Source organism: Hetaerina americana, unplaced genomic scaffold, assembly GCF_022747635.1.
Source record: "Hetaerina americana unplaced genomic scaffold, ioHetAmer1.1.p SCAF_9, whole genome shotgun sequence".
In the NCBI taxonomy this organism is placed as follows: Eukaryota; Metazoa; Arthropoda; class Insecta; order Odonata; family Calopterygidae; genus Hetaerina; species Hetaerina americana.
Genome location: NW_027287538.1, coordinates 59,917,132 through 59,943,572, shown reverse-complemented (window position 1 = coordinate 59,943,572; position 26,441 = coordinate 59,917,132). Strand labels below are relative to the sequence as shown.

Here is a 26,441-nt window from a genome sequence, read left to right as displayed (position 1 = left end):
ATCACGTGGCCAACACCGGTTTTCGACGAAAGGAACCAGAACTATGGACCGGAAGTCTACCTCATCAACTACCAATCAACTACTACCTCAATAGACCGTTCCTAAGTTAGTTCCTTTGTGCAATAGTGACCGGCAAAATGGTTGAAGAAATAGCAGCAACTGTGCCCAACAATGTGTTAGAAGTTATATTTTCTTACTTGGACCTTCACGATCTCAGAAACTGTTCCCTTGTGTGTAAAAAATGGTATAGGTATTTAAATGACGAGAACAACGACGTGTGGAGGTTGCATTGTGTGCGAAAATTAGCAGAAGAAGCCTTGAAATCGGATCTTCTCTCATCAGTACCTACCGATAAAGCAAAACTTCGGGCTTTCTATCATGCATGGAACCCTAATGACTGTTCTAGGAATGTTTATATTAAACCAAATGGATTTACACTTCATAGGAATCCTGTGGCCCAAAGCACTGACGCAGCGAGAGGGAAGTTGGGTTTTAGGCATGGTAGGCACGCCTGGGAAGTTATTTGGGAAGGACCACTTGGCACTGTTGCTGTCATTGGAATCGCGACAAAAGAAGCGCCTCTACATTGCCATGGATATTTTGCTTTATTAGGTTCCGACGATCAGAGTTGGGGGTGGAACCTTGTTGATAATCGCCTTCTGCATAATGGTGGTTCACAAGGGAATTACCCTCTTTTAAACAATGCTCCGAAATACCAGGTTTGTTATTTATATTTAAAATGTAATGTACCACTACGCATAATTCGTACATTTGCTACCAACCCATGTAGTCTTCACTGAAAATGCGTACTCATGCTTAAATTGTGTAATTCTAGGTTGGAGAAAGAATAAGGGTGATTTTGGACTGTGACGACAACACATTATCTTTTGAAAAGAATTACGAATTTCTTGGTGTTGCATTTAGAGGTAAGGCAGATAGTAGTAGTTTGACAGTTTTCAAAACGCCACATTGTTGAAAATTCCAATCCAATTATTTCTTATTGTAGGGTTACCAGACAAGAGACTTTATCCGTCTGTGTCTGCCGTATATGGCAACACGGAGGTTTCCATGGTGTATTTAGGGCCACCGTTAGATGGCTAGTCAAGTGTGTTGTGAGAAGTGGATGTTGGTGCTTTTTTAGTATCAGAACACTCCATCCTAATCACAAAGGAGGGCGACTCTCATAAACTAACGAAACATGGAGAGAACCTCGTCTTCCAGAAACCGGTCTACCAGTCTTTCTGAGAGAATGCTTAGTAAAATTTGCAGGGACATCAGTCGAAGAAAGTTAAACTTTCTCTGTTTGGTCCCAGTGGAAGTCGACCATATGCAAAATTTGTGAATCGAAAATATATTGTTAAGCCCTCGGAAAAGGGGAGAACTGCCAAATAGTGATTTCACTACGGATTTGTGAAAATGTTGGGGATTCTACCGAGCTGTCAGCATGTTACCTCTTCTCCACCGAGAAGTGCACATCACGCTGTTGCCTTCCATTGTTGCCCATTAATGACATGCAGTGGCATGAACATGCTGGTTGTTGTATGTTTGAGGTATTTCCGCATCGTATTTTAAAAATTCCCATTTTATTTTTGTTGTGTAAATATCCTTAATTATTTTATTTATTGGAATTCCTTTATTCGCTGTTTTCAAAGAAATCCTGTTGTTTTGTACAGTTTTACTTATTTATTTATTGTACATTTGTGCTATAAAAAGTATCTCGAATGCAAAGTGTATGTCTGAAAGTGTTACAGTGTGGTTTTGTATTATAAAAAATTTTGAAACTTTTTTAAGAAGTCATCGTAGTGACAGTGTTGCCTTAGCAAAGAAGTGGGATGATACCGTAAAAAAGTTTACTTTGAACAACTGGTTAAAGAACTCCTTCATTTGCATTCATTCGTTTGAATAATGATAAAAATAGGCAATGTATTTTTATTATTATGGAAACATTTCATTGGATGATAATCGTTTTAGATTTGTGAATACTCAGGCAATTAATTGTGAAATAATTTATGGTGCGTTTTGAAAAGTGTATAAAAATGTATACATCTTTATATGTAAATAAGTTCACTGAGTGTGTCTAATCTAGTAAAAATAAATCACTATTTACAATCAAAATGACCTAGATTTGGGAGGGTAATATTGCATTTTTTCATTTGCAGTAATTAATTTCTCCAATCAGAGGATTTTTAAATTATGCAAGTTTTTATTAGTAATTCATTTAACTTCAGCCTGACTTTGGTTGGCTGATACCAGTCCTACTGAAATACAGCCGACGATTAATCATCAGGGTTATGTTACCTGTTGTTTCCATATTAATACTCAGCATTCCATTGGAATTAAAATTTTATTTTGATAATTTGGTTTAAGTACAAGGGATTGTATGATAAAAAATAACTAACACTAATTGGGAACCAGTCCCCCTATTGGTTATTTCAATGAAAGTTAAGTAGTTTCAATGCTATCCAAAGTATAACAGCAAGAGAGACATGCAGCTCTTCAGCAGTAGAGCCCATATCAAATGAGGACAGCCAGTTGATTTCAATTACCTTACTGCAGTACTGTCACATATGAATAGTTAAGTGATACTTTTATGTACAATGTAAAGAAGGCATATTGTCATCACATTGTGATTTGTCCTAAGCATAGCTAAATTAAATATCTTTTTGAACATTTACATACCCAGGTGAGAATTTCTGCTCATTCCAAATGATCCACTAAAAAAAAATATATTTCACAAGTCATTTCCAAGGAGTCATTATTTACATGCCATTAAAAAATATCATTATATACAGAACCAAATAAATTCTTTGCAGTCTTTTAATGACATGGCTAGCACAATTTAATGAACTACATAACTTCATAATATTTGGTATATTTAACTCTTCCTTAAGAGGAATTTTTAACAATATTTGTCTTAGAGACATCTACTTTGGCTCCGTGCTTATCTGAGATCAAGGCTCAAGATCAATATATATATTCATACATATATTTGAAATCCTAAGACATTAAATGTCATGATTTATGCGCACCACTTCGGGGCTAAGCCTAAGAAAATTTCATAAATTACTAGCAATATCTTTTGACTTTTTGGCATATTCGCCAAAGAATAATTTAACAAGGTGTGCTCCACATAAGCTGTTGGTAAGTTAAAGCTATAAAAAAATGTTGCCATACAATTCCAAAGCTTGATTTGACAAATCATAAATATGAAAAACTCAAACCACACAACCAGATGATCAGACAAAATTAGCTCAATAACAATCTCTTACATCTTGACATTGTTATCAGTTATACTTCTTTGCCTTAACTGAAAACTTGGTTCATTATTTTCTTTGGAAGGACTAACATTATCCTCATTTCTAGGAATTGCTATGTCCTTCTCTAGGCATGATTCACATTCAAAGACTAAGCTTGAACTCACTGTAGCCTTTTCAGATGCTTTACATGGGCTTTTATCACAGCTAAACGCATTAGCTTCTCTATTTGATTGTTCTTTTGGATATTCAGAATACACAGGTGCTGAAATCAAATAAGATGCACAAATGCAGCAGGCCTTGGCAACAATAACACATAAAATTGATTGGTGTATTAAAGCTGCCGTTCTGTAATAATTTCCTCGAAATGGATCCAATTGAGCAGGGCACAGTAGTTGATTTAAATTCACATTGGAGACCTAAAAGAAATTGTGTGTTATTAAGTTAACTGTTCCCAAGATAATTTTCACTCTAAATATTTTCCTCAAAACAACCTTACCATTGCTATAGGCTGTAGGACTGCAAAGTGGTATACCATGTTGATGGAAAAGCCCACAATTCCCCAACTGATATCACGCATGGCCTCCACATTATAAACACCTACATGAAAAGCAAATGGGCATCAATTGTTATGTATTAATATATACCACTCAAACAAAAATAATGGTCATTTAAAAGTTCAAATTGTGTCTGTGCTATTGTCAACATCACAGATTTAATGTACGTAAATATCTACTAAATTTCTATCTTAAGACTTGCCTTTCAGACATAGAAGGTATATTGGAACTATTAACATCATACTGTGCTGAATCCAGTATAAAGATGCTTCACATGGCAACTGAAATAGTAAGTTCACACCAGTTTTGTACATTGATTATTTCAGGTCAGTTTTTGCACTCTTCACTGTTAGTCCAGGATAGCTAATTTACATAAAAATGATTTTAATGTAGCACAATGAAGCTAATTCATTATTCATACCCAGAAACAATTTAGTCCAAAATTACAGATAATTATCAATGTTCAAGGCTTCCAAGTTTAGTGGTTTCTTCTTACTCTGAGAATATTATTTTGGAAAAAATTGCTAGTATGCAATTCAATCCAAATATCCATTGATATTTATGTATACACAAATTCAGTAAGCCTCAAATTAAAAAGAAAATAATTTTTGGTAACTTGGACTAAAATGGCTTTGGGAACAAGCTGTACTTAATTCTATGCATATACATTTATAAATAGGTTACCTTCAGATTGTTCTGAAAAGACCCATGTACGACTAGTAAGAATAGTTATCAAAATAATCATTATGTGGTATCACATGACATTATTTCAGCTCATGGATGTAAAGTAAATTTCCCCAACACTAACCACAAATATGAAAACAATCAATACATGCGTATGTCAAATATGTGCTAAGATGTCCTTAGACTGTGGTCTCCTAATCTAATCTTAAACACTTATAATGAAAACTAAAGAAATTAGCTTGTGATTGACTAAAAGCCAGACTTCTTAAGACGTTTTCATATCATTAAAAAATTGTTAGATTAACAATATAGTATTTTTGTACGATTTTGAATACCTTTAAGCTTTCCTATTTCATTATTTCGCCTGAACTGCTGCAGTTTGCTAAAAAGTTTCTCCGAACATCACAATCAACTATGATAACTTCAGTATTAAAAGTCAATCAAACAATAATATAAAAGGTCCCATCCCTATATTGGTTGCATACTCTTTACTTACAATATATAGGTGTATGTATCTCTATAACATTACTGGTATGCAGTTTAAATGGCTGAAGTATTCAGTTTTTGGCCCTGGCCTTGGATAAATTCTTAGTTAAGTTAATAATACTGAATTTCATTAGCTGGAAGTAACGTAATAAATCAAGAGGAAGTATATACATCAACATGAAATAATTGATCTGACAAATATTCGGAGTGGTATGATGCGAACTAGTACGGAATTCCTACGAAGTGTGATCTCAAGAGTCTATTTGTTTCAGTCACCAAACAAGTTGCATTTTAGAATCTAACATAATTCCAAAAAAGCTAAAGTAAATTTAATACTGAATGAACATAGGAATTTGTTTCATTCGAGTACACAATTAATGGTAGGGTTCATTATCACTCCTTAATATAACGGGAAAACTTTAATCACAAAAAAATCTCTATGCAAGAAACAATTATCATTAATAACTCTTCCCGGTGCCATTACCAATTAGACTGAAAGCCTTGACTAACCCTATTCTCGAATATGCCTAGGGCAATTGATATCCTGAACTAACTATCTCATTCAATTTCATGACATCAACAGCATCATGCCAAAAACTTTGATTTAAATTTTTTTAGTAATATTTGCATTCAGGAATAACAAACAATTTACTGTCAAACTGTTTGAATAAAATCTGAATTTGTCAAATGTAGTGTCTCAAATAACACAGGAAATGAAACTTTTGAATGGTTTGCGATTACATTAACCTGAGAAATGATGTTCTATCTAATTAAGTTTAAGTTGCAAATTATAGTAAAAAAACTAAATTTGGTTACATTATGGATTTTCACAGCATGATCATATTAACCAGAGATATCAACAGGCCACAAACATATTAATCATGGTGAGCACTCTTTTCACTATAGTGGTTTGACCATGATTAAAATGATCATTGGGTGACACTGCTGTAATATAATTGAACGAGGATACATGTATTCTAGAAAAAAACCATATACAATTTTTTTGAGACCACCACCACAATCCAAACAAACTCTTTAATCCTCACATGTATTTTTTCAAATAGATACCTACTTCCCATGCACACCAAATATAAAAGAGATGGGCTCTTATTATTGCTTTGCTCAAGCTTCCACCATAAGAAAAATGCCCAATGGATGGGCCATTACATCAGATATCACACAACCAAATCAGTTACAACAGATAAATTAATATGATCAAAATTTCCATTAATGTGTTATATAGTGGTACCAATAAACATTTCTGGTTGTGCAGTTGGTGTGTTCCTACGAAGGAACTCAGGATTTGAATGTTTATGCACTTCAAAATCATGTTAGCAAAATGAGGTAACCTAGTAAATTAAGATTAGCCATGGTATTTTAAAAATCTGCAAACAAAGTAACCACAGACATCCAGACAAAATCACCACATTATTGAGGAGGATATACTGAAATGAAATATATTAAAATTAAAAAATGGGGCTTTCACTGTTGGGAATTATTCAATTTTATCATTATAATAAAAAAATATTGAAGTGGGGGCAACATTTTTGAAAATGTAGGGAACTTGATATGTGAATCAGGAATCCTTGCTAAAAAATATTTTCCTTTTAGTTGCAAGATCAGTGCACGTGTGCCATAGATTTTCGGATGGGTAAGCTCAGCAAAAATCTATATTGGACTGACTTCACTGGTACCAGAAGCATCATAAATAATGAAGGATGAGTAACTAAGGTAAATACCAAGTCAGATTCCACATTTGTGAGAGAGCAATTAGGGAAAAGTCAATTGGGAAAAAGTTGGGAAGAGGAATCCACTGGAAAATGCATTTGATACAATAGCTGCATCTATGCACATCGCTGCATACTATGCCTCCTTGGTATGCATCTGATTGGCTTTTTGGAGGCCCAAGTTCCATTCATAGTCAATGCGTATGATTTATGCAGAGAATCCCCACTCGGATGTATTTTAACTGAGATATGCCCTCAATTTTGCATTTATTTAATTAGTTGGCTGCTACTAGGCGGTTTAAAACTGCTAGAAGGTTTTCCATTGTATTTCAAATATTCCTACAGGCCAACAGCATGAATGTGGACACTGTATTCAAAACATAGTGGCTGGTTGTAGTTAGCAGATCATTTATGCAACAGCCTGGAAACCTAAAGGTTCTCTGTTTGAATTCGACCTTCCGCATGGCTGTAGTTTGTATAAAAGTTGTTTTTATATTATAATGTTCCTATTTAAGTTGAGTCATTGGAGCACAAAAAAATAAAACTAAATATTCTTTCATAAATTAAAGTTACTCCAATGATAGAGCCAGTCCTGTTCATCCCATTATGATGGTAACTGTACCCTGAAGTCATAATTGTCATATTCAGTTGGATAGGCCTTGCTTCTGACATGAATAAAGCAACTACAACTAAAGGTTTCAAACATACTCCCTTGAGGAAAGATTGTAAATAAAACATTATCCAGCCATAAATGTGATTTCTGTCATGAAAAATTATGTAATTAATATCTAAAAGAAAATAATCACTGAACCAATGCCCAGAAAAACCTGCAGAGGGAGAGACCACAGGGTAATTTAGCGACAAAGGTGTGTAAAAATTCATAAACACTTATAGCTACTTCCAAAGATGTATGTTGGTGGTGTTTTCTGGTACCTTAGAGTTCACAATTTGCTGCAATAGAATCCTCTGGGTGAGCAACCTTCAATTACTTCTAACTTGTAGTACAAGTCAAGGAGGCTCTGGCAGAACTATGCATTAAGCATATAATTGATCTAGGCACCCAGTTGAGGTACTCTAAATTACCATTATCATCCAATAACCTAAATAAATAAATATACATCTAGATCAAGCTACACTATTGCTATTTTAATTTTAATTACTGTATGGTATTAATTCACAGACATCTGAAACTCTCAAAATAGGTAATCTGACCTTGGGCATTAAGGGTATGATCTAGAGCCTAGAGATTATCCCTTAATGTTTTTATTGATCATACACCACACATGATAATGTACTGTAATTTTAAAATGGTAACAAACTCCGTGTAATGATGAAAACATCCACAACAAATGTTGATTAGGACATATTGGCACAATTCATTCCATTCACACACCACCAAAAATAATTCCACCCTAACACATTTTACTTCTTAAGAGCTCTAAAAGAGTATATTTTATTTTGGTATATTCTAATTTATTTGATATAGATTAGGTTATCTTTAGACAAATTGGAAATTCAAGAGTTGGTTATGAAGGAACCACCACCACAGTGATAAACCGGAAGATTGGTTTAATAGGCGAGGGTAGAGGTCACATTGTACTAAGACCAACAGCATGTATTCATACTTCAGGGTAGGGGGCCAGTTGCTTTCCCTGCACCACCTATGATTTCCAAGGTAGATCTAGCACCTGAAATATCAGACAGCTTCACCCAAGCTGTGTGATTTTTCATGAATATTATTTTAGAGAATAATAATTGATAAGTTCTAAAGTATTAACGATAGCAACCACAACCATTCATTATCTCAGGCGGCACACATTTTTAGTTTAACCTGGAGCATTTCTTCCTTATACAATGAGTTTATATAAGGTTCTATTACATTACACAAGGTCTTTAAATTAGTTTCAATACAAAATTGCTTAAAAGAGCTGAAGACTTTTTAATCAAGCCCAAACTATCACATGCAACACACTGAACAAGCAGAAGGTGGGATACTAATAAGTATTTTAATGCAAACTAAGTGACACTCATACACAATCCAATTTTCACAATACTTATATCTTAGCCATGTCTTCCTGCAACCTCTTTTCTACCCTAAAGGCATGCAATTCTGCAATACAGAAGTGATGAGCTATGCAATACAAAGTCTTGACGTTAAATGTATTATGAAAAAAATTAAAGCACCCAGTTAGTCACATTTTCCCAAAAATAATTTCAAAGACACAGCAAGGAATTATGCCACAAATTAATTATCTACTCTTATTAAAGCATTATAGTTACTTGAACAAGAAGAAATAATGAAATTATAAATGAGTTAAAGAGAAAACAACAATTCATAAATAGTGTTGCCATCACCAAATAAAATCCACGCCACAATTAACAAGAATAAGGCAGACCCAGCCTTCAAGTAAAACTTCTTGACATTAAGACTTTTAATACATGAGGATTCACATATATATTTCATTAAAACACCAAATGTACACAATTAAAACATTTAGAATATAAATCCTGCCCTGCAGGACAATACAGAGTGGGTAAAGCTTTATTCCCTAAAGAAGCATTTTTATATCATATTGTCATTTTCCATGCAGTACTGACACAATTCTTTCATTGCTGAACAATCTGTAATGCCAAGCATTTACCTATCACATCAGCACATGGTTTCTCTGGCCTCACCTACTTTAAACTTCCCCTTGATTTTCTTTGGGCATTTTCCTGGAAAATCCATTTTAATGGGCATCAGCAGACCCCCAATAGCATGAAAAAAATAATATTACAAGAAAAAATGGTGAAAACATAAATAATTGAAATCCATGCCACTAATATAGACTCATAAGCAAACATAAGATGCAATAATTAGCACTTGTCCAATACAGAAGTCTCTTGCCAACATCAAGGAAAACATTAATAAGCTTATTACATATTAGGTATCGAATTTAAAGAAATAGTCAAGAAATACATATTTACTTGTTTGCAAACTACTATCCTTCTCTCTGATTATATGCCCAATCAACAACATTCAAGATTGCCTGTCAATTTTACAATGAAATGAAAATTTAGCCTAAAACTGATAAATTGTAATAAATAAAAACGCTCATTATTTCTTTTAAAAAGAATCTTCAAATTATACTCACAGACCTTCTGAATGACGAAGATATTTTATATGTGAAAAAATATCCACAAGCATAGCAAAGAACTGGGCAGTATGATATAGTCTATTCAACAATGGTTTAGCTATTATATTAAGTAACTGCATAATTTATTACACTTATGCCCATAGTATGCACAAATGGGAATGTAGCAGGTGACAATGTATAAAAGAAATGAAAACTTGGAATATTCCCACAATGATTTTTTGGTATACAGAGGAATTGGTGATTACCTAAATGCATAAAAATTATTAACTATTTTAAAAGCCAAATACTTTAGGCCACTTGTACAAATTCATAGCTATTCAAATGAAGGAAAGTTTAAAAAATAAAGCCTTTCCAGTAGTATAACCCTAATCAACTGCACATCAAAACCTTTACAAATGCAATCATGATTTCACACAAAGTTCATTTTGTTGGCAAGGTACTACTGTGTAAACAACAGAGACAAAACAACTAGGGATATTCTTGAATTTTACAGTGCTATTACCATTACTACAAAGTATTACTTTTTCAATATATGTCAATAATTGTTGAATACATAAACCATATAATCAGCAATTTCTATTTGAGTACTTAACACACAACTGATATATCTACAAGGGAACTCCTTTGAGTTAATTTGAGAAATACAACATTTAACAGCCATTTCATTCGCATTAAGTACATTACAATTGAAAATATTAAGAGTCACTAATTATTTACTCAAACTAATTACTGTTAGGAACCTACCAAAGATATCACGCTGCATCTACATCAACAAAATATCACTAGATGTAGGGAAATGTAGTCTTTACAAAATTAGGATTGATACCCTGGCTTAAATCTGACATACAAGTACAAAATTTTGTAAAAAAATAAATTAATTATTAATTCTTTAAATTTATATTAGAACTATGATTAAGAACATGAAACCTAACCATGACCGAGAACCAATGTGATAAAATGTTAGAGAAGATTCCCATAAGGAGAGTTTTCAATTAGCCAACTTTATTGGCATGGTTAAAGCTACCAGTGGTAAATTTCATCACACTTAAACCCCATAACAATAATTGAAATTTAATAAAAGAAAAAACAAAATCCTATGAAGGCTGCTAAATAAAAGGCGATCATAATTTACTATTTTCATAATTTATCATGCAGGAATTTCATTTTATTCTATATTTTTAGCTCCATATTGAACACATTTGTGGTAAAATATTCATCGATATGCCTCCAGTATTGTATCATTGGTAGCCATTATAAGATGCTCAGTTTGCCTGCATCTATGATGCAAAATACTTTTCAAAAAGGTATTTCTTCACATTTAAACCACAAGAAAGCTGCATATGGTTAGGTCTGGGCTATAGGGAACATGAGCAACCCACTTCACATTGATATTCACATTATATTCAGCAACATAGTTGGCAATATACAGCCATGCATTATCATGATGCAGCATCCAGCCATTTGTTTTGAAATGAGGCTTATTGTGATTGATATGACCTTAGAGAATTTTCAGCACATCCTTACAGTATGATTCATTAATGGTAGTTATTTCTGGTAAGGGATAATCATACACTATTCCCTGAATATCACAAAATGATTACCCAAAAATTTCCCAGCAGAATGCCCCGACACTACTTCTTTTCTGGTGTTGGTGATGCCAGAGATTTCAAAACAGAGCTTTTCTGTTTACTTTCCAGATCAAAATTAAAAGTCAAATTTTATCTTCAGTGATAACCTTCATTAAAACTTCTCATCTACTCATGAAATAGAGTTCCAACGGGAGCAAACCTACATGTGACGAAACCCACAACTGTGTCTTTGCAGATGTCACTTAAGTGTCATGTGCAGAAGAAACAAAAGTTTTAGGATAAAAAGAATGTTTCAGACGTGATATGGTAGAATATGATCAAAAATTGCCAATTTTTAATTAAAGAGGTTTTCGGATTGATCCTGCATTGTTCTACCTGGCTAGACTACAGTTTCACAGACATTCCTGCCAGCACCTTCGGGTCTGAGAACTTAAATGTTTGTGAAAATATGATCCAGCCAGATGGAAAAATGCAGGATCCAAAAACACTAGTACCATAGGTTACATCATCGCAGAATTCTTAATTATATGTATCACACGATGTTCCAGCCACCAGCATGAATGTGGCACCCAAAGAAATTTTCTTTATTCCTGATAGTGCTTTTAATTTTATTCAACAATCTTCTTTAACAATGGCAGCAGGGGTGCTAATATTTACTTCCATAAGAGCAGTGACTGGAGCCACCTTCCTTTAAATGTCTCCTCCCTTATAACAGTGCTATAAAGAACAATACTCTCCAGTAAAGTCCCTAGTCACATTATATAGACAGCAAAATTTCAATGCAGTATCGCATATTACCTCCACTATTTCAGTAAGTTAACTGAGCTTATTTAATTTTCAATGATTGCCAGTGATGCAACAGTGGAGTCAAATCAATGAAACATGTACTTCATCAATTTTTAACATTATGCCAACAATATAACAAAATTAAATTCTTGCAACAAAAATTAGGCAAATCACAATGTTATTATTAGTCCATTGAGCGGCAGTAACCAACCACATAGGTGAAATGAGATACTTAATGAGAGAATAAACTTCACTGTCAATTAAAAGAATGCTAGATGGTTTAGATATTTTACATGAATAAAGAAAGCTAAGCAATTTAAAAGTCAGTGTTTGTCAGAGAAAACTGGGACTCTATGAATTATTTTGAATATTATTACCTATACCTTGAAACCCAATTGTAAAAATATGCCATTTTTGGGTGACACGATCCTTACAAACATTTCTTATAAATATTTTTTCCCTAAAATAGGTCAGGGGCAACATTCAGACTAACCCGGTCGTTAATACATTTTTGTGCCTCTGGTTTCACCTCACCACTTGGAAAATAGCATACATTCTGAGAATTAATGCTTTTATGAAAATGGTAAGACAAAAGATATAGAAAATTTTCTTATATCATTTCATTTCCTGATTTCATTTGTCACAAAAGGAAGGCTAAACAATCATATCAAGCCATATTTTTTTAGGAAAAAATAATAACTTAAAAAGACAATGAAAGAATAAATGAAGGGAAGAAATAAAAATGGTAGGGTCACTGCAAAGGCTACAGTTTCCACAAAAGTTACATTTTGACATATTTCATTCAACTGCACAACTATACAACTACTAAATGGAGATACAGTATATACGTACATTCATTTCAAACAAGGCTGTTTTGTAATAACTTATCAATTCTGTCGAATCTTCACAGAAAAGGAAACCAAATTTTTCACCAGTTTTTAATATTATAGCGTTCCTTAGCTTTCATTAATTTTGACACTTATTGGAATGGGCAAAATACACATGAGAACACTCATTGAACTTTAAAACCAAACTACAAAGATATTATAACTCTTGAAAAAAGCCATAACAACCACCTCCAATATTCTCTAGTTCATGTAAATTATTTTCTGGAAATGATTTGGCTTTAATTATAAACTCAGTGACATTTGAGATGGGCCATAACCAGTAATCTATGCAAGAAGTAGAACTATTATTTTCCCAAGTCAAATTTTCAAGTGAAAATGTAAAATACCATGATATGTACTGTAAGTTAACAATTATGTATTCTTATTAATTTTAATTACACCATGCATATAATTATTTTTGAGAAATGGGAAGTCTATAATTCATGGAAGTGTGCAGAAAATGTTGTGGCATATTTAACAATTAACTCTTTTGTAGGTCTCACTAGTTTCCTCCATGATATCTAAAAATACACCCTGAATCTAAGAGGGAGGGGCAACATAACTTCCTTTTTGATAGCATTTTGCATTGGAAAAAGTGAGTTATGTTGCCGCACCCTGTACAAGGAAAACAGTAATTTGTAAAGGCTAGTAGGCTGGCTTCGCTTGGGATTAATTATTCTAAGAGAGTAAATTATGGGAAGAGAACACTCACAAAATATGCATGGGAAACTACCATGATCACAGGACCAAACTATGATTGTAAATGAAAGCATTATTTTTCTCTACCAACACATTTTTCTACCACTATTTGAAAAAGTTAAACTTTCCATAGATATTTTTTATTGATATCCAAGAAAATATCACAATAACAGGCACATATAATATTCATTTATAGTAAGGCAGCTAACTCAACTGTCACATTGGTGCCCACAAAATGACTATCCATCATAATATTATAGACATAATGAAAGTTGTTGCAAAACTTTAAATTTCATACTTTCTGATGATTATTAGAATGAGTTGAACAAAGGTCTCAACTGACTTTATGACTTAAGCTAAAAAGTGCTTAGGAAATAGGACGGCTTTCATAAGAATGCTCTGAGCAGGTGTGGTGGGGAGGAGCGAAGGATTTCGGGGAATATAACCCAAGACGAGATTTTAAAAGATTTGAGGATTATGATGTTAAATCGAGAAATGATAACACTAGAGGTCTATTCCCAATACTTATTTCAATGAATGTAAAACTTATACCAAAATTTCCCTTATTACATTAGTGAGCCAAGAATCATATACCAACAAATAAAAACAAGCAAACATCTCTTGCCAGTGGGAAACAGCTCACTTTGTTGGCAAATTACGCTTTATTGCACAACATCTATTTCTATGATTTTTCAAAACTATGTTTAGCTCATTCTGAAAGGCATTGGACTTTGTTCAGAGTTTGACTTTTCAGGACATTATACTAATAACAAGAGAAAAAACTAAAAAAAACCGGTGTTTTAATCACTATTCATTCTTAGCGATAAATTCTACAGTGATTATCCTGGAAAACACAATAAAAATTAAACAATCTGCATTGGCCCAGCACATTATACATTTTGAGAATCCAGGCTACTCTAAAATTACCAATTCATTTTTTATTGGCAATCAATGAGATTGGTTGCTAGCCAGAGTTGTAAGAGAGATACTAAAAGAGATAACAATAAAAAAAAAATACTTTTAACAATGCATGAGAAAAATTAAACAAATAAATATGCACCACAAAATAAAATTATTAATAAGCTCTAGCCTACTATAATTACCCCAAACATTAGCAAAAATAAATGTGCTTGCAAGCATACATTTTGAATACAGACATAAACAACAGTAAAAAGCTTTACAAAGATTTTTTTCCGCTTAGCCAGTGACACCATAGGCAGTAATTACAGTAATGAGTAAAGCATTATCCAAAATTTACAAGTCAGTAAAGGTAAGAAGCAAATTAGAAGAAATGATTATTTAATACGTGAAAATTATTAACAAAAGTATCACAAAGAAATAAAATTTTTGATAGAAGTAAAAGTTTGTGATTCAAATTGATGGGATATATAGAAACTGAGAAGTGGGGACCAGGAGATAGAATAAACAGTTCAATAGCCCCAAGAGTTTGTCATCAAATTAAATCATATGAAACTCATAATGAGAATTTTACATTCACTTAAAAGCTAATGAAAGAGAGACATTTTCACGACATAGTTTCATAATTTTCACAGAACAGACTTTTTACCCATATCTTAAGCAGGAAAAAAGATGTTAATTGTGTCGAAGAAATTTTACATTAAAATTAGAACACTTATTTTAAATACTAAGGTGCCATAATGAGCTGCAAATTGAAACATTTACAGTGCATAGATCTACTGCTCACTATTCACTTATTGACTCTATTTTTACCTGTTATTTATTCTCGTACTTCATATTATTTTCACTTGCCGACTCTTCTGGAGCATAAAACACATCTCTCTCATTTCTTTTGGTGCTGCTTTGCCACTTTTGTGCAAATAATACTGATAATGCATGTGAATGCACAACATACACTGCCCCAGTGGAAACTTGACTGCATAGGGTATAGCAGTCATTTAATTCACAAAAATTCTCTCTAATTAAATATTTTATCAATGATGCCATTAACAATTCATGCTTATATATGAAGCAAAATGAGGTAGATACACCAATATAAATAAAAAATTGCACAATTGTGTGAATTCTCCCAGACATCAAGGGATCTGGGTTCGAATCCTGGTCAAGTCGAATGATTTTTACCCTCTGAAACTGTTGCACTGAATGAAATAGTTCGCCTACTTTGAAAATGTTTCAACTCCCAGTATCAAGAATTATTTGATTAACATAATTAATAGATCAACAGCTATGACTATAGGGAAGGCTACAACAATTTATATTCTGAAAAATGTTTTTGACTAAACACACAATATTCAGTTATTGTGACAAAGTCATTATTTCCCTAAAATGCCGGTCAATATGTAATTATGGTCAAAACAGTGATCAAGATTAAAATAAGCAGTTGGGCCACGATTCCATTTGGAATCTGATGTGATGATATCAAAAATTAAGTCCATATTTTAATTGATATAAATGGAACCAGTAAAATTTCTGATTTTTATGCTTATATCTATTAACCTATCAAATTATTTTTTTACAAGGCAAAGTTTTAGAATCAATTCCATACATACAAGATTACATTTGAAAATGCATCAAAAATATAAATTAATTTTTAGAACTATGACAATTACTAGGCACAAGGTAGAAATTCCATGGCGAAAACAAGTTACATATTTTAATAGATACCTAAAAGTTGATTATATTCTATGATCATCAGAAAATTTATTCAAGAGTCTTAAGTTTGATTGTGGAAATCTAGGAAATATAAATACAATTATTTCACTCATTAAGATGCAAAAAACAGTAACATTGGATGCAACTAAATTCAATTTCCTTGTGGCAAAAATAATAATCACAAAAGCATATTATTAAATAATGTTAGATCAGTTAATATTTAACGCACATCTCAACAATATAGATTTAAAGAAGAAATAAGATTAGCATTGTTATAGATATAGTCTATATGGGAGTTCTTCATTAAACACATGGTTATTAATTCAATTAGGTAAGCAAGGCATCAAAAAATATGGTCATATGCATTGTTAGTGAAGAAAACACAATTTAAGGAGACAGTCACTATATGAGCTATATGGGAAGATTTTACGTATTACTTAACGTTACTCATTATATTTTATAAAATAAAAATCACAAAAATAGTTTTTCACCTCATGTCCATAAGCTCTCTGCTTTTGCAACAGATATAATTCTTGAAAACAATACCTTCAGTGGGACATCCTACTTTTACTTCTAGAATATAAGACAACAAGAGGTTGAGTGCATATGTTCGTTAATTCCCCAATTCATTTTCTTTAAGCACACGAAAAAAGGTAATGCCCATTTTTCATTTGTCAGTGTACCACACCCCTGAACAATAGGATCATTATCCTCAACACTTCCTGCAAACATTGTTCCCTGTCCATGATTAACTTAATCCCAAAGCACGCCTCCAACCACAATACTCCCTTTGAAAATTGTTATAGCGTCTCTGTTCTGGCGCCCCTCCCACCCTCCACTTAAAATTGAGAAAAGAGAACATGCATAAATATGGCTCTTAGACAACTGTAAAGACCCAGGGATTAACATTAGGTATTAATGACTCCACCCTCTAGATTTTTTCATTCCCCCTCCTCCAAAAATTTTCAATCTCAATTCCCCCATAGATTTCTTTTCTCTCTTCATTACAATCAACTTGCCCATCCCATTCCTTCCCCTTCCTCATTTGCCTAACATTCTCCCCTCTATCACAGTTTCCAGCAACCCATCACCAATCAAAACACTTTGAATCTATCTTTCCTGCCTTAATTTGATTTCTTCCAAAAATCCTCCCTCCTTCCTCCCCACCATACCTAGTACTTCCACGTTTATTTCCATCCTTATACACACCCACATTTCAAAAGCCCCCAATCTGCTCCTATTGTCTTGCTTCAACAACTGTTTCCGTGCCATATAAAACCACACCATTTCAACGTTATCAGCCTTTTCATTACATCCTTACCCAATGTCCCTGTCATCAATTCCTTGCGAAAGCTTGCCTTAGTCTAAAGCAATTCTTTGCCTTATGCCCCTAGTACATTGAAATTTTGGTCCAAAACACTTCTGAGATAGGTAAACTGTTCCACCTGCTCTAGTCAATGAAATCCATGGAAATGTGATTCACTCCCATGGCCTTATTTCATTTCAATTCCCTCAAGGCCTTTCCTATGTTGCCATCAAGTATGTGTAGACCTAAGTTTATACTCTCCTTCTATGTCTAAGCTTGGGGGCCCCTTGTATATACCACTTAGGTCCTTTATTTATTCCTTCCATTTCTATTGAATCTTCCCTGGTTCAATTAATAATTTTCCTGAATAAATTTCTTTGAATGTTTACATACATTTTCTCTTCTTTCTCCCTGACAGTACTTTCACCTTCCTATTCAGAGCACCCATATCACCCTGCCTTAGTAAATTTTCCACATCCTCACAAAATGTCTTCCATCATGTTTCTTTCACTCTATTATTTTCTCCCCTCAGTTTTCTAACCTATCTTATAAATAACACTTGGCTTACATTCTCCCATTTCCTCCTCTCATTAATCATTTTTTCATCTTATCTGCAATCCATGGTTTTCTTGTATTTTTTTCACTTTTCCTATAGTTAAGTTGGTGGCTTTCCGGAATTCCTGGGCATTTTGCATGTGTACCTACACCATTTGTGGTAACTAAACCAAATGTTGGTGATGATGGCCCCCTGTCTCCAGCTGAGCTCTATTGCTTTATCCCCATGGTTATTCCTCGTTCCTAAACCCCTACCTCACTAACATCTCTTTCTATGCCCACCATTGCATTCCAATCCCCTTTCATTATCAAATGGTTTCCCTGAGGAACACACATGATTTTAACCTCATCACTGATTGTATACTCTGTCTACTTCTTCCTTCCTATGATTGCTTGGTGACATAATACCTGATTAATGACTAAGTTCACTGGCACAGCTTTTACTTCTACTGATAATATTCTATAAGTCACTGGCTCTAAGGTTAGCACTTCCTACCTTTTTGTTTAGCACTATTGACACCCACTGCATGCTTTTTTCCCCCCAAACTGTATATTACTTTATAACCATCACTCCAGTAACCCCCGCTATCCTTCCAACTTTATATTTCCTCTTTTTCTTATCCTCAACATTGTCCTTACATTCCAAGTCCCTATTCCTACTACTTTGACCCTTTTCTGCATCTTCTGTGCCACTAATGTCAGCTTTACTTTGCACGGATTTCGTGAGATGATGACTGCAGAAGCCTTGCCTCCCACACTGCCAGGCACGACATATATTTCTTTGAGTGCAATTCACTTTCCAACATTTTAATGCAACTAAAACCCCATAAATGCATAATTTTATCCCTTTTTATGAATTTATGTCTTGCAGCAAAATTAAAAAAAAATTACTTTTCTACATCAATATACAACATCAATCGTTGCTAAGCTATTATCAACATTTTGCATCGTTGTTTTGGCATTAAACAATTCTAGTTATTTCAGACGCATAGCATGTAGGCAGTAGCACTTGCACAGGGTCATTTGGGAAGGAAGAATCCCAAGTCACTAAGTTGTGCGAAATGTTGGTTTGTGAGGTCCGACCACTTCCTAGAAAAAGTAAATTCCATGGCCATCTTACAAGTATTGCTAATACTCATATGGATTGCGAGAACTGATTGTTGGGAGAAAATGGTTGGGACAGGAACCTCAGAAGTGAATACGGAACATGGCCCAGCAAGGGTTTCTCTAGTTGACATGCATCTCTGCCAGTTACATGCTCTTGTCCCCCTCTTTCTACCCCTTCCATTCCCACTGCCCTAGCTCTCTCATCTATAAGTGCAACAAGTTTTCTCAAATTTTAATTAGTAATTATTTCAGAATTATAATTTTCTCAAAGGAATGTTAATATTTGACTGCCTCACGCAATCTGTTCAGGTGGCCATGGTTTAGTTTCTCATATCCTGTGATTACAATTTACCTTATTTAATACTCCATGTGAATTTTACATACTGAAATGAAAAATCAAATTAAAAAATTTCCATTGATGAGCCAGAAAAGAAAATAAATTAAAACTGTTATTCTTTTGGCCTACTTCATTCATTTGCTTCCTATTGCCTACCCTTACTTGAGAAATTTAGTAAATTTTCAAGTAATTTTTTTTTATTTTCCCATTATTGATATTTTTTCGCAAGGTTCTAGAAAAGCATACATTCAGCATTTTACTGCATTAGGTGCCTGGGTGTTTTGAAAATACATGTGGAACAAGGAATCCAAAATTTGAACAGGAAAATGTCAGGGCCAGGTATCAGCTTAGGGCCCAAAAATTTATAATAACTGGCCCAGTTATTACCCATAGGTATACATAATATATCAGATCTAAGTTTAGACTGCTAATTTAGATCATATGCATAAAACAACAAATGATCAACACAATGAATCAATAACTGCTAAGGAAATGGCACTGCAATCGCAGATTGTCACCTCCCATCCGCTGACCTTTCCTACTTTTCTCTTGCCATTTGCCCAACCTTTCTGTTTTCTTGACCATTACTCCATTTCCATATAGACAATGAAGGCTGGGGTTGAGCCTTATCCAGGTAGGTTCCAAGGACACAAAAATATTAAACTTAATAAGTTCTATCAGTCAGAATGTTCGCAGTTTATCCTGGATAGGACCTCTCTACGGGTGCAATAGTATTGACCATTTATGAATGAATGGATGTATTTCAGCAGTGCTATTTCAGGAATATATGAATTCCTTGTCAACGTTCTTACAACATTTGTACCATAAAGCATTGTATTTAATACATTGTAATTTTTTATATTGTACTCTTTGATTAGATTCATGTGTAATAGTTTTAATGCACATTAATACATATCTTTACTTATCATTATATGTAAGATTCACAAAATTTCTTCTGTTTGGAAGTACATATAACAAATGATAAATTTGAGTCAACAAAAGGTCATATTAGATTTGCCCTTTGGTTTCCCACTAAATTCAAATAGAAATGGCATGCTGCTCTTAACTCTAAAATCAGAAAGCAGCTTCAATGCAAATCTTTCATAAAATGTTCCATTATCATGCCCAGCAAGGACTTAGGTCTGCTATGATTATCCAGACATTTTATTTATGTTGCATTGCATTTTTCAGCAATAAGATTTTCCTCAATCATTTCCAAAATGAGAGAAGACCACTATCATTTTTTCACTTAAATATCACTGTCTCCTATAACACAAAGAAGTAAAACTGCCAATACATTCTGTATTTTTACCCTGATATGCTATTATAAGGTCGTAATTTAGCAGATATTTCATACTCGAATAGGGATTCAAATGAACAGGTGGACAACTTTAAACAAAATGTCCAAATTTGGTGAGTAAATTACATTCATAATACATTACAGCTTTATTGAATATTCCGACACCAAAATATCCTCCTTTCATTAATCCAGGCTTCAAAAAATTGATTACAGCATTTATGATGACCTTATTTCAAGTAATGCTGATGCCATTAGTATACCTCTTCAACATAATATATCGACAATAAGCATATTGAATAAATATAAATTACCTTTGTTAGCCACTATGTTACTCTACAAGATCTAGCTGTAGGAATGGAAAAAAATTCAGCATTAAATTGGATTTTATCAAGTAAGCAATGCATGCATTGAGTACAGACATATCTTTTGGTATCATGGCTTGCAGTGGTTTGACTTAAGTCTCAAGTACAATTCAGGCACTTACTGACACCCACCACATTGACCAGGGCGGCAGCATAATCATAGTATATAGTTTCGAAGAACATTACAAGCTTGAATCATAAATAATAAAATAATCAAATAATTATATCCATTTGTAACACCAAAAAATGTATAGTTCCACTGTATAAATGGAAATGAATCCCAATATGTTTAAATGTAGGAAATAAATGTCAACATAATTTTAAACAATTCATACTTACAATTCTTGATTCAGTATTTGGAAAGAGGAAAGCCAATATAGCTCCATTGAGGAAATATAAATGGAATCTGAATATGACAGTCACTTTTTCACTAGGTTCAGCAGCCAGAAGATAAATCTATAATAGAAAAGTTTAAATCAAACCTCCCTATAACTTTTATTTCTTGATGAATAACTACTCACTAAGACATCACAATTTATATTGATCAATATAAATATAGAATTCAAAAGAAATTACCTTATTGATTTCCAAAGCTTTCATAATTTTACCAATCATAATTGAATCCCAGTCAAGGCGAATAATTTTTACACTTTGAAATGTCAGCATCATAATTGAAATTGCTAACAGAAACGATTCCACAGAATGTTTTTTATTGATGTAAGACCATGGTTTTAACACTAAGGGTCATCATCAGGCTCAGAGTTGAGACCATAGTCATATGTCAATAAAAACCATACCATGGAATTGTTGTTTCCATTATCAAATTCAAGAAGTAATTCCACACAGTAGAGCCAGGAACTTTTTCGCTTATTATAAATATCAACTTTTATTGATTATCATAAATTAATAAGGCCAACATTAATTTCATAGACTAATAAAGCCTATAAATGGCTATTCACAACTTTCAAATCTATTTTTTTGGCATAATAAAAGAAATAAAACTAATATTATTAAGAATAGTCAACCAGTCAACATAGCTTTTTAACAATTTCACAACACCAAGTGCAGCAAGCTATTTTTAATGGGGGGAGCTCTAAGCTCCACCTAATAAAATGAAATTAGAAGTTATAATTTTATGCATTCAAGATAATATTTTAGCAGCACACTATATTTTCAGCAGATATTCCAAACACTTTAAAATGATTGAAGCAATACAAGCAAATGGATATGAATGACACATCCTATGTTACATACCAGTTGAAAATTGTATGCTCATGACTAAAATAAGTCAGGAAAAAATCTGGATACCTAATAAGAGCAGTTCAGTTAGCAATGTTGTTCCTTATGAAGATTCCTAGTTTCCAAAAGAACTGCCAATTTATATAAAAATACAGCGATAGAAATGGGTAAATAGAAAGTTGCAAGTGATGCTCATGCTAGATCTTGAAGTTCACGATGTGAACAAAATTATGCTGCAGTGTTTCATGGTCAACATCCAGCAAACACTCTTAAAGAGTTACATTGTACTAGATCATCTTCGAGTCCCCTGAACATGACGTAGTACAATGAAACCAGTAGTGTAATAAATCAATATCTATTGGAAAAGTGTTATCATTTGGTCATTATTAAATATTAGTCATGTTTTAAACCAAGATTGTTCACCACCTTTCTTGCAACTTCTGTTTCACCTTCCATGTGGGTGAATACACCACCTATCTAATTAAATAAATAACTATTGTCATTAAACCACGTCCCCCAATACTGATGTATTTCTTGAAAATTATTTCTCATGCTCTGGCAAATATACCAATAGCTAAATTGCGTTTAGTAGGATTACAAGGTATAAAGAGCAGGATTTATTAACTTTATTGCCCATTAGGAAATGATAGGTGGTGAAGTGAGACAGAGAAACTTAACAGAAACAGTTAATCAACAAAAATAACTGATTCAACACCCAAACCCTCAAATAAATGAAAATACACAAAGTTCACCTTTCCAAGACATGCCAATGACTGTCCTTTACATTAATTCTAGAGTAATAACAGGTGGTTAAGGGCAGATGCCGAAGATGAATCCTTCCCACAAAATCAAGGGATTATAGTGATGGAGTCTGGAAAAGCCACCACAGCTTCTCAATTAAGATTGTGTGATGTTCATCAATTAAATCAAATCTCCACTTGAAAAAGGTATCCATTGGTCCATGGTATCCAAAGGTATAAGATCCGAAAATTGGCATTATGTTTCCATTGCCATTTTGAAATATTTCCCCAGGTAAAAATTGGTCACTTCCAGATGAAATAGCATAATCTACCTACACTAGCAGGATTTATTCATATTAATTGTGATATGCAAATAAATCATCATTAATTAGATGATAAGAGAATTCAGGGGAACTTGGAGAACCTAGACAGGAACCTGCTACAGTTCACTGAATGTAGTTAGATCCAACAGATTTAGCAAGAAAATGTCATGCCCCTGTAATACTGCACAAAAGATTAACTCCCAGCTAAATTGTAGCAGGATCCTCCTAGATTCTTCCCGAATCCCACTAGATTCATTCAGAACATTTACAGCTACTTACACTTCCAGCAAGACTATTTTTCCCACTACTTTCTCTAACTATACATCTTTGTTTGTGTTGCTGTAGTGAAAAATTAACCAAAGAAGTTTTCCTCTAATTCCTAGTTCGCGACTACCAGAACAAGCAATAACATACACTCCAATCATTACATGTATTCTTTGTCTCAGACTTCATTTGAAACTACCTCCACAATCTATTTATAAAAATAACCTTTCCGAACAACTTAAACTATTTTATCTCCAGCATTACTCAATACAAGGTTGAATGCTGTAGGAGTGCCAATACATGTCAGGAAATGTAATTAGAATCAAACATCAGTGAATGATTTGGTTATTTTGTTTTCCTAAATATTTAGTCCACAAAAACAGAACTACGACATGGGTTAATAACATTGGTACCATGGTGTACGCCGGTATAAAAAGATGGCGGGACTCTTAGGCTATGCAGTCGGTCAACAATTCTTAGGGTGGTCATAGCAGTAATGAGTGAATGAGTCACTGTCATCTCACGCCATTATTTTACATGAAGAAAAAACACGGGGGTGGAATGAGTGGGTGCTAAGTACAGTCTTGTACTCATAAAACGGCAAAGGGAATAGAAAACAAAAATAAGTTAACTGTTATTTTCTTCACTATCTCATGTTTGGCGAAATTATATCCTGAAAACAGAGTACATTTTCAACGCTTCTAATTCCCAGTTTTATTGGAGTATGCAATAAAACACTGATGTTGCAGCTCTATCATTGAGGTGATTGGAAGTCTCCTCTGAGTGCAACATCAATTTAAGACAATTTAAAAAATATGCCTTGAGTAGGATTCTACCACAAGAAAAGTAGGCTTCGTTGAAAATTTGATATTACTCACTATGTCAGAAAACCAAGCAAGCAATACGTTGAACATTTCATGCATTAAGATACCAAGTAAATTTATTGTCAAAGTTTGTGCTTAAATGACAACTAACCTGTACAGCAGTTACTACATGGCAAGGGTTGAGGAGAAATATCACAGTCCGAGAAGCAAATTTGAATCCAATCTCCGCCCCCCAAACAAGACATAAAAGTACTAACAGCCAATTTTTCTTATTTCGATCACTTGAACTTTCTATTCCAAGGCTATATTTTCTACCAATCAAAGAAGAATAGACGACTTTGTTTTCTTTGATCAAATCATTCTTTCCATGCCGGGATTCCCTTTCAACATGTTTGCAAGCACCAGGTTTCCCGTCTTCTTTGACAGATTCGATCACATTGTGCCTCAGTGATTTGTTTCCTGGACTTTCCGATTTACCCCGTGATAATCGAGGAATATTTGTAAAAGAGGGGTTATACCGAGCGCAAATTAGAACTCGAATGGCTATTCCTAGAGCAATAACACTTTCAACAATCCGGATATGCATAGGCATAAACGCAGCACATTCTGGACCACCCTCACCGGGTATGGAAACGTTAACACCAGCCACGGCCCAGTCAAACATTTCAAAAAAATATGCTCTAAGCCAATTTCTTACGATATTTTTTCATTTACAAGATGTTTAGCCTTCTACCCGTAGTATTCCCTTTTGCTAGCTGATGATATTTTGCACCACTTTTCCCATTCCTGTAATTAAATAAAAGTAATTATTAGCAAGACCTCTAAGCCAACGTACTTTTGTTGACATTCGCTTGGTTCTCAGCGAAATAAAATAAATTAGCAAATAAGTACGTACGCTAAAAACTATAACATAATTAATATGAAGCCACAAATCAACACGACCGTATTTAACAGAATAACGTTATCACGATGAACGATTCTTAGTGTACAGCAACGGTAGCAACCAACCACACACAAATATGCGCCTTTCATGAATGAAAACGCCCTCAAAAGTTAGCACGCGTTGAGATGGATGCAAATAACATGCATTAAAAAGAAGAAAACAATCACTCACATAGATAAAAGTATAATCACTACAGTCAAATCTCCTATCTGTAAGTGGACCCGCCACGCGTAAAATCTGTCATACGTGTGGGTCACGTTTCTCTAATGGGCATTAAAACTGCATTCAGGTCAAGTCCATTAGCGCGAGAGCCATAATAACTGAATTAGTTAAACACTACAATATTTACCTGTCTCGTGATATGGGACTTAGTTGCCGCAAATTCCTGTACAGCATTACCGCATTAAGGCGATTAATGCCATTGCTGCCCTCTTACGACTTTCGCAAAATTTCATCATGCTACTGCGATCGTGATTGAGTATTTTTTGTTAAATCAAGTAATTATTACATGGAATAAGGAGAAAATAAGTAAATAACTCCCTTAATAAAAAGTTCGTTATATTATTCAACATCATAGAATCTATTTCTAACATTTCCATTTTATTCTAGCAGACTAAATCCATCTTAGAATTTTCGGAATGAAGCAGTCATGTGTTCTGTTAACTCGATTGTTTACATGAGTGGTGGGAGATGCATGTATTCAC

At 33.7% G+C, this 26,441-nt stretch overlaps 2 protein-coding genes across 4 annotated transcripts; one reads left to right on the top strand and one right to left on the bottom strand.

Annotated features, from left to right (window-relative positions):
- Positions 1 to 125: 125 nt before the first annotated feature.
- Fsn (F-box synaptic protein) lies at positions 126 to 2,336 on the top strand. Its single transcript, XM_071598150.1, has 3 exons — positions 126 to 719; positions 836 to 926; positions 1,007 to 2,336. Exons 1-3 carry the CDS (start codon positions 138 to 140, stop codon positions 1,099 to 1,101), a joined length of 768 nt encoding a protein of 255 aa, XP_071454251.1. The 5' UTR covers positions 126 to 137; the 3' UTR covers positions 1,102 to 2,336.
- LOC139699119 (transmembrane protein 164) lies at positions 2,326 to 26,360 on the bottom strand. Of its 3 annotated transcripts, none has more exons than XM_071598147.1 (6): positions 26,087 to 26,360; positions 24,946 to 25,580; positions 21,744 to 21,860; positions 4,014 to 4,092; positions 3,754 to 3,854; positions 2,326 to 3,673 (listed from the first exon to the last, which is right to left on the bottom strand). In XM_071598147.1, the coding sequence occupies exons 2-6, from the start codon at positions 25,456 to 25,458 to the stop codon at positions 3,266 to 3,268; spliced, it is 1,218 nt and encodes a 405-aa protein (XP_071454248.1). In that variant the 5' UTR covers positions 25,459 to 25,580; positions 26,087 to 26,360; the 3' UTR covers positions 2,326 to 3,265. The 3 variants fall into 3 exon arrangements, with proteins under 3 accessions (XP_071454248.1, XP_071454249.1, XP_071454250.1); XM_071598148.1 differs by lacking the exon at positions 26,087 to 26,360 and adding an exon at positions 25,909 to 26,053; XM_071598149.1 differs by lacking the exon at positions 26,087 to 26,360 and adding an exon at positions 25,690 to 25,863.
- Positions 26,361 to 26,441: the final 81 nt, after the last annotated feature.